The following is a 9,870-nucleotide window of genomic DNA, read 5'->3' as shown; positions in this document are numbered from 1 at the left end:
TACAAAAAGGCAAAATCTGGGTTTCATGTTACACAAGATCTCCTCTCTTGGTAAAGCCAAACCTGTGAGTGGCATTTATTGCCAAGGTGATTACAAAAGCACAGTAAGGTAACCAACGAGTTGCTTGGGAAGTCTTTCACACTTATCCAGCTTCCTAGGGACTGTGACGTTTCCTCTTGATGACAATTTCCAGTGTGTACAGTGAGAGGCTCTTCCAACCTTGCTTCAGAAACTGAGCTGTTTTAAAGTTAGACTAAAGTCAGCACTGGATGTCAGATGAGTCAGAGTACAGAGCTCAACTGCTCTAAGTTTAGTTTCAAAATGTTCCATTTGTCCCAATCAATGCACATTAATTTCAACAACAACAAAAAACTGGAATGTTTGCCAGGCTGTGATGTTAAATACTGCTCTGTTTTGTATACCCACTCATAATGAAGCATGTCACATTTATTCATTATTGCTTTTGGCCTTTGTCTTCTGTATAGCTTTGCCCAGCCTTCAAAAGTCTACTAAAAGCTATGACTGGAGAGAATATAACAAGCTTGTTTCTCTCAATGGGACTGCCCCAGTTTAGGCTGCACTGTGTTGAGAAGATCCCTCATATCCAAGCCTTGGAGTGAGACCGGAAAACAAGACCAGCTTTAACTTGAAGTGGACAGTTCATTTATGCAATATCTGGCTTCAGATAATGAAAGGCACCTGCAAAAAAAGCAAAAGAAGCTTTTTAAGTCATGCTGTGACAACCTCACAGCATGGGGCCATGCCAACTACAGGTTGACAATGTCATATTTAATACTGATGTATCAAAGGAAAGGGACTAATATTTTTATTCCTAGGACAAGTTTGACAAAACTCTATGTATCTGGGATTATATACTGTAATGATTCTTGAGCTGACCTCATTAAGAACATGTGTTTCTAATAGTGGAATGCCAGCGGTTATTTCATTTTGGACAACTCTTATGTTTTACCTAATGGCAATCAGGTTTCATGTCTCAACAATTAATAACATCAAGATGTTGTTGACATCACTTAAGAAAATAATTATGCAGCAGAAATCCTGCTCGAACAATCAGCTATCTCACCAGTGCATGGCTTTGAGGAGAGGTAGCAGTGAGCCCTGAGGATCTCTGCTCAGAATTCCCTTCCTCACAGACAGACGGACAGACAGCCAGCAGAGGCTGTGGGCAGCGGGGTGCCCTTCCCAGTGCCGAGGTGCCGTACTCACTTTGGCCGTACTGGCCGTACTGGTAGCCTGTGACGGGGTCCATGCTGTATCCCGTGGTGCTGTAGGTCGGTGGGCAGTAGGACTGGGATGTGGGCAGGCTGTCTAAGCTCTTCATGTGCTCTAACCTCTGGCTGCAGCTGGCTGACACAGTGGTGGTGGGCTCCAGCCCCCCAGTTAGAGGGGACAGGGCATAATCAGTTTGGGGCTGGTGAGGCACACCACCGTGGTTAGTCAGGAGTCCCATTACCTAGAAAGAAGAATAATAGAAAGAGTTAAAATAGATTAAGAACTCCATTGGTTACAGAACCACAGAAGTTCTCAAATCTATAATTTGATTTCCTAAACCAGGTAGATTTGATACTTGAACTGTGCTTTGAGTAGCTAATCCCAAGAGGAAGTAGAATTTGGTTGCATCATCCACCAAAATAAAATCTGATGGCTAGAAAGCAATAAGAAGTGATATTGGGGTAAATAAGGAATACTTTTTTTTTTTTTTAACTTTTATGATTTTAGAGTGCCTGATCCCAGCCCAGCTAGGAGTTCTGCAGATGTTTATTCCTTGAGGATGAAATTATAAGAGAACAAAAAGCAATTATTGGCTGTTTATCATGATGTCCTGCATGATCTAGAAACATAAAAATCTGTGAAAGAGCTCACCATTTTCTTCTCCAAGATCAACAACCATTACAGTGAAATCAGTTTGGAGCATATCCCAGTAGCACTACTGGTGGAAGTAACAAAGAATCCCACAGAATCCTGATGTTCTGGGGTTGGGAAAGGGGCAGAGCAGCTGTACCCCCACTGCTGCATGCGCTGTGTGCTGTAAAGAAGTGAATGTGCAGGAGTAAAGTGCTGGTCATAACGCCAGTTATTGATTCCAACATCACAGTTAGAGGACACAACAGAAAGGGTCAGGCACTCCAGAGCGACTTCAAGTCGGCTGTGACTCCATTATTAAGCTGCTTCTACAGGGACTGTTACGAAATCAGTAGCTGAAAAGAGTTTACTGGAAAAGACATGCTCGTCCCTAGAAAAGCCCAGCCCCCCAGGCCACAATTTCCAGTAGAAGAGCAAGAAAATATTTCAAAAGCATCTGCATTTTCAAGCACGGAACTGCAGTGAAAAGTTCTTGCTGTTCAAAAATCTCTCCCACTACAAGTTGGTGAACATTTCCTCTCCTGGTACACCATTGTAGAACATTTTGAAAATAAGTGTATGACTCAGATTTCCTTACTTTTTGCAGAAGTAAATTGCACACAGAGCCTGACAAACATTCTGCAGCTTCTAATGGATGGGTGACATACAGCTTTTGCCAAAACTGCATATTGTGATAATTTACAGGCTGTTCTTGCTCCAAAAAGGCATTACAATTATCTGACATGTGCTATTTGATAATCATTTTGCTTTGCAGTAATTCTTGCCATGAACTAAAGAGAGTTTTGGTTTTTTTTTTAATTGGAGTCTATTTTTTAAAGACTAAATTAAACCTCATAAGTACAGATCTGTTTCCTAAGGTTCTGATACTCCTCCTGGAATTGTACTTATTTTCCATCACAAACTAAAAAAGTATTATTATTGAAGGCAGCTTATGTTTTCACTCTGAGTTGTTTGCTTTATTGTTGGCTTGGAGTTTTTTCTTAATAAACAGAAGAAACATGATCCAGGGATAGTGATTTAGGTAGGAAAGAAGACCTGCACAGTTTTTACATGTCTCATTAGGAAATGAGCAAGAGGTAGAAACAGAGTAGCTCAGAAAGAGAAACCCAGATCCCTGCATCGAGAGCACAAAATATGTTTGCATCAAATGCACCCAAGATATCTCACTGAAAAAAAAAATGCTGAGAAAGAAATGCAGTTACTACATATAGCACTGGAATGTTTACTTCTGATTCACTGAGCTGAAAAACATGAGTTTAACCAGTGGTATTTGCTGAACGTTTCACAAACTGAAGTATTCATGCAAAAACAAATTCCAAAATATATGCAAAGACTGCATTCAGATATTGAAATCTTACAAGCTTTAAAAGTTTTTTTTATAAACTTTTGTTGATAAAAACAAGATGAACTTGGATTCAGGATGTAAGATATTGTCTATTAACAAATACATGTTAAAAGAACTTGTGGTTAATAATAAAAAAACTCTGAAATCACCACAGATTGAAAAATCATGTTATCTGTACATCATTTTATGCCAAAACTCCCCAAAAGTTGAAAATACTGGGCTCTCAACTTTTTGTTCTAATAATCTGTTCTGAAAATCATTAAAATTTCTATTATTTTAGCAAGCTTTTCTGTTTCAGAAATTCCAAATATTTTTCTTATAACTTTGGAATTTGATATGGTCCAAAATGAAGCATGCTTAATGACCTGACACTGCATCAGCAGGACACAGCATTAGAACCTATGTTCATTCAGTTATAATTATCTTTGTCCTTTGAAATTAACACTAGTGGAGTTAAAAGAAGAGAAAGAACTACAACAAAAAAAAAAAACAAAAATAAAGGGATAAGTTAAACATTTACATAGACAATTACTATTTTGGGAAATATTTACGTTGGCAGAAGTATCATGGTTTTGACTACAGTTTAGAGTGCACAGGGATTTATCAGAAATCTCAAGTGCAGAACCCTTTCCATTACCCTGTAGGGCCAGTGTGACACTGATATTTACAGGAGTTCCCCACGCTTTGTTCCAAGTTCAAGAGCAGAGAGAAGGGGCAGGGCTGGGCTCACATCCCACGGGAGCTCCTCTCTGCCTCGGGGCTCTCACATCACTGCTTGTCTGCCAGCACTTTTGGAACCGATTGCTAATTTGGGTAAATAACTATTTTAACCAACTGTGGATTTCAACTAGAGGTTTGTTTTAATTTAATGTTTTCAATGGAATAAAATCCGAGACAAAATTATTTGGACTTTGCCAGCAAAAAGAGTGAGCTCAAAAACTTTCGGATTGGAAGCTATTTTAAAATTGGAGATTTGTCTTGAAATTTAAACCTGGGTCCAGACAGAATCTCAAATGCCACTGAAACATCAGTAGCAACTCTATTTGGATAGAGATTTCTTTTCTTTGACAAATGAAAATTAGCATTTAGTGAGATTAACTTTTTTAAAATTAGAAAATAATTAGGCATAATTTTATTAAGTGGATGTGCACCTAGTAAATATTCTGGAGCAGAACTCACTGAGCTGTCTGTCTCTGAGCTGGAGAAAACTAAAGTCTGAACAGTAACCAACTTGCCAGAAATATCTTCCTCAGAGGCCTTCAGAATCTTCCTGCAGTTGATTAGTATCTAAATAATTCGATTTTTGGTCATGTCTGTTTTGAAAGCTCTAAGGGAAGTAGCCCGAGGGCAGGAGTCTTTGCTATGCTATGTGCCATGACCTTCTCACCCATACAAGGAGTTACAGGAAGGGCATGGCTAACTTTCACCTAATCAATTAGAAACCCATTAACGGGCCATGTCTGCAAGACGCTCAGCACCCTCAGCTCAGCTGCACGGGAGATACACAAGGATTTGGATTTTGCAGCTCAGATCTTCTGTGGGTATGAAGCAGTACAGTTCTAAGTAAACAGATATGATTGCTTTATAATAGTTAAGGTAGAAAATAAATTTATTCAATCTCTATACCGTCCAAATTACTAGAAAATATGTACTTCCTTCTAAATCACTTTGGGAAAGCTAAATTAGTAATTATCACCTCACCGACCCAGAATCCAAGGGCTGAGCTAACACTGCATTAAAGTAATACAATAACTTTTCAATTTGTTTTAGAGTAGAACTCCCATAAATGCAAAAAAAAAAAAAAATCAGATTTAAGTTTTTTTGCTACATATTGTTCTCACCTTTTACAAAACACACAGGAATGTTAAGGCACAACCTTTGTGCTTATACAATAAAATACAATATATAATTGATAAAATCACTCTATCAGAAAACAAAGGGGAAATTAGGGATAAGTAAACAGAACACAGTGGACTGCAACAATCAAAGTCTGCAGAGAAGTTTTTAGAGAACACATCTGAAGCAACCCAAAATATTCATTAGGACAAATTCCTTGCTGCTGGAGTCAGCACAGAATCACCAGCTGAGGATACGCTCGAGAAAGAGAACTCGAGGGATGAAAGCCTTAAAGGCATGAACACAATGTCTGGTCCAGTATCAGCTGCTGGAAAATACTTCTATTATCACCAAAATAAAGGCCTTTAAACTAAAAAAAGAAAGCTTATTTTATTGAAATGAAACATTCTGGCTGTTAACATGGTTAGTATTTGAGAATGTAGGAGCCTCCATAGGCACAATAAAATTCTCATATGTTTTAATTCATTTACGCATGCTTGTGTTTAATATGCTTTGTGACCATGCCTGCAATTAATATGATTTATGAGAAAAGAACATGTGCAATATTTTTTTGGGTACAGTGATACTATTTTTCCCCTCCTGTGAATGAAAGATTTAATGAAACAGCTCAAGGAAAATGGCTGGCAGTTAACATATTAAGTTGAACTGACAGAACCATGAGTAAACTTTAGCACAGTTAATGATATCCTCTTATCTGACCCTGACACATTTGCAGCATGTAATTTACAGAAGCTCTGTCCAGGGAATCTTGACAAATGCTCCTAACGATGTCAGGGCAATGTTCCATTCTAATGTAAAACAGATGTGGGTCAGATACCCTCATTCATCACTAACACTGAAAATTTTAAACTCCTTCCGAGATGAATGGCATTACCTGCTGTTCACTCTCTTCACTGTAGAGAAATCTCTCAGAAAACAAAATATGGCACAAGAAAGAACACAAAAAGGATTGCTATCACTCACTATAATGAGAGATTTTAGAGGATTAATTAAAGTTAATTAACTATATGGATCTATATCTATAGGATCTATATAGGAACCACGCTGCTGATTCATTTTATATATATGAATATTTCTATTGAATACAAGAAACCTGACAAAAAGCAATTTTTTGCCAAATGGCAAGAGCTGGCACCCACATACTTTGTTGATGAAAATAAGAGCAAATGTACTGACTTTGGACATTGATGATCTGACCCTCTGAATACTCATATCAATGAGACCTGATACTGATTTCACACCACCAGGTATCACTGGTACCTACACTGGAATTAGAGAAGGTGCAGTGGTGCTCATTTAGGAGCACCTCCTATAATTAGGAGGATAACTTGGTTCTTTCATTAAATACATTTTGACCTACAAAGAATTATCAATTTTCAAAACATTATTACAATCTGTCACAAAACTCCTGTGTTTTTAAAGTGCTATATCACAGACTCCCAGAACTTGGTAACATCACCAAAATAATTCTAAGATCAGCTAATTCTTGAGCCCCTGGTATGAAAAGCAACCAAAGATGACTGAAAAGGTAAAAAACAAAGCTCAAAGATGAACATATACTCATAATTTATGAATATATAAGCATATCTATGCAATTAAACATGTCACAACTTTTTCAGGCAGCCCCAGAGACTGGAGTCTCATGACTTTAAATGCTCAACTATGGCAATATTACTCAAAAGAATTCATAACAAGACTAAATTTAGTATTAGGTTGCTCTTTGCCTGTGAACTCTCCTCCTCCCACCTTCTATTCAGCCCCAAACACAAAAGAAGGATTCTGGCCATTATGAACACCAGCCCAGCTGTCACTAGCTCAGCTCTCACACACCTTCCCTCAACAATTGGGATGTATGGATTTGTTATGGCTGAGAGCAAAGCAAACCAAAAGAGAAAAGGTGGACATTCAGAAAGATACAATTTAAACAGTCACCTGTTTATTTTTTCTGCTATATTAATGTATTTAGTAAATATGTTATCTACAAATGTATACTGCTATAAATAGAATAGAATGCTATAGAATATTTTATATAAAATATATTTACAAAATAAATAATACATGTTGTTATTTTTACACAGTAACAATTACAAAACTATTGAATCTCATCTCTTTTACTCACAGAAACAAAAATAATTAACCCCACTGTCTGAACTTCTGGTTTTAAATTAAAAACAAAACAAAACAAAACAAAACAAAAAACAAACAAAAAAAAACCCAAAAAAAACTCGTGTTCATGAAGATTATATCATGTGAATTAACTTTCTTACTCACTAAGGAATCCATGCCCTGTCTCATGTTCTTGGGTCGTTAAGCAAAGAGCTCTCAAAGCCAAGTGCATTGTGCCAAAGATCATGAGCTTCTCATTGCTGTGGGACTTGAACCCAAATGAAATGTTTCTGTGAGCAACAAGCTCAAGGTAATCCAACAGAAGGCATAGGGAAAAGTATAATGAATTAATAGTTGCTTTTTTCACTGCTCTTGCCCCTCTTAATGAGGGAATGAAAATTTTTAGCCCTGGTTCTTAAAAACAGAGTTAACAAGACAATATGAACATATCTAACTGATTCGACAGCTGCCATCAGTTCCATACGTCAGGTTAATGAGAACCAAGTGCTCTCAAAGACTTAAGAGAAGCCCATTGCCTAAGATCCATCTCACCAAAAGGAGTTACAGGCTAACTCTTAAACTCAGGCAGTGAAATGTTTTGACAGCAGAAGAAAGAAACCTTGAAACAGCTTGAGTCTTTACTACTGTTCACAGAAAAGTTTGGGATTTTCTTATCAAGATTATTCCTGAGTTGCAGGTAATGGCATGAAACTGCAAACTTTGTTAAAGACTGTTATGATCTCCTACACAGCCCATTCAATACTCAATCCACTTCCCATTTTAAAACTGCAGCCTTTAAAGCTACAGGTTTGATTCAATTATGGGGGAAGAAGGCAAGGAAGAGGAAAGAGTAGATCTGAGAATTTTTCTAGAGGGCAAGGAGAAAAAACAATTATGTCTAGCAGGAGACAGGTTACACATGCTTGTTCTTCTCCCAGTAAAATCTTAAAACTGAAGTGCTGTTTAAGCCTGGATTATCCTACGGGTTAAACATCCTACAAGTTAAACATCCTACAGGTTAAATACAGGAAGCACACGGCCTGGCGGGCAGCAATCCCAGCAGAGTATTGCTGCTCCAGCTGGATGCACAGCAGCCAGAGCAGCACTCTCCAAACCAGCAAACTGCTGACCTGGTGTAGGGCAAACTCTGCTGCTCTGACACTAATAAAAAGCACATGAGGAGGTCAGGGGATGCCGATGTACACCGGAAAAGCCTTTTTTCCTTATCTTAAATGAAGCAGTTCAAAATACTGATATGCTGTCTTTAAAACAATCTGCCCTTCACCAAGACCATACACCTGCAGTTGGGAGACAAGTGTTTCTGCAGTCACTGCTCTTCTTCACAGCAAAAAGCCAGAGATGGCCACTAATCATAAAGTGCCGTGCCAATCCAAAAGCATGCCTAAGTCCTGTGTATATACATTAACATCCAGATATGCTATCCCCTCATAATTCTGAGTTAAAAAAACATTTGTTAAAAGAAAATTCACTGAGCAACTAAAACCTAATTTAAAAAGGAAATACAATATTCCCATAAATGTATGCATGACAGGCAAGAAGCTGCATAATAGGCATAGAAAACATAAAAATATGCAATTTACATATATTACACACTAATAATCTCTTTTCTGACATTATATTTAAAGAGCCCTGGCTGAGATGGCATGCTTGCAGTTGAGTTGCTTTTTCATGAAATACAAACACTCCAGGCTGCCATCTCCCCAAGACATTAATCCCTGACTTTTTCCAGCAAAAGTCAACCCATTGCATGCCTGCAAGACAGAGGTTCTCTCACCACATCCAGGTAGTAATGAATAGACCAGATGAGCAAGGAGAGTAATCAGTCATCTGAAGGATATCTGCAGATCTTGTCTTGATGCTAAAAAGTATTAAACGAGGTGGAATCTTTCTGTTCTCTTATATTTTTAAACAAGAGCAACAACTTTTCAACACCCAGCTTGCAAGACAGGTATGTAATGGAGCATTTTGCTTCCTAGAACTGAGAAATACAGTCCCCTCTTACCCCAAAATTCAAGGCTAACACAATAAAAATAAAATAACATCACCCTAGGTGTCTCTGCTAGTCTTCTACCTTCACCGGTGTTTGCCTTAAACACCATATTTGTCCCTCATATTTAAGAAAAAAGTTAGAATGGAACCATTCTACATAGAAAATAAAGCCTCCCAGATGTCTTTGTGTCAGACCCCCATTTGTAATAAATCGATGACAAAGAGGAGAGAGAGGTTTAAGTCTGCTAAGAATATGATCCTGTGTATCTTAGTATTAGATTTTGTTCTGCATGTTCTAAGGGTCTTTTTTTTTAATCAGAAAATATTATCTGGGCTTCAGACAAAGCCCCCCCTTCCCCCTCCCTGCTACAATCACCACAAATTCAGCTTTAGACTCAGTTTGTCAGGAGCACTTGCCAGCAAGAGACACATGGATGGGTGGAAACATTATGTTAATTACTCACACACCCAGATTTATTGTGGTCAAAAATGCACTGGCTAATAAATAGGCCCTCTTTCTTTCTCATCTAAATTCCATGCACACAGGCAGGGCACTGCAACGTGCCCACTCAGCAGGAAAACTCCTGTTTCCCTTTTTCATGAAACCCCAGATGCAGAGCTGGCTTTCAACTCTACCTTACCTCAGCCTCTCTTTCAACACCTCAGGA

At 38.1% G+C, this 9,870-nt stretch overlaps 1 protein-coding gene across 29 annotated transcripts in view; it reads right to left on the bottom strand.

The window, feature by feature from the left end:
* Nucleotides 1-426: 426 nt before the first annotated feature.
* PAX3 (paired box 3) overlaps nt 427-9,870 on the bottom strand; it is a 73,389-nt gene continuing 63,945 nt past the window's right edge. For all 29 annotated transcript variants that reach the window (XM_064385997.1, XM_064386009.1, XM_064386023.1 and 26 more), the window contains 2 exons: nt 1,228-1,474; nt 427-699 (listed from right to left, as the gene is read on the bottom strand). In XM_064385997.1, coding sequence (XP_064242067.1) covers nt 665-699; nt 1,228-1,474 — 282 coding nt within the window. In that variant the 3' untranslated portion in view covers nt 427-664. The remainder of the gene's footprint in view (nt 700-1,227; nt 1,475-9,870) is intronic.

This window comes from Passer domesticus, chromosome 11 (assembly GCF_036417665.1).
Source record: "Passer domesticus isolate bPasDom1 chromosome 11, bPasDom1.hap1, whole genome shotgun sequence".
In the NCBI taxonomy this organism is placed as follows: Eukaryota; Metazoa; Chordata; class Aves; order Passeriformes; family Passeridae; genus Passer; species Passer domesticus.
Note: the sequence above shows the minus strand (reverse complement) of the source record. Positions and strands in the feature narration are given on the sequence as shown.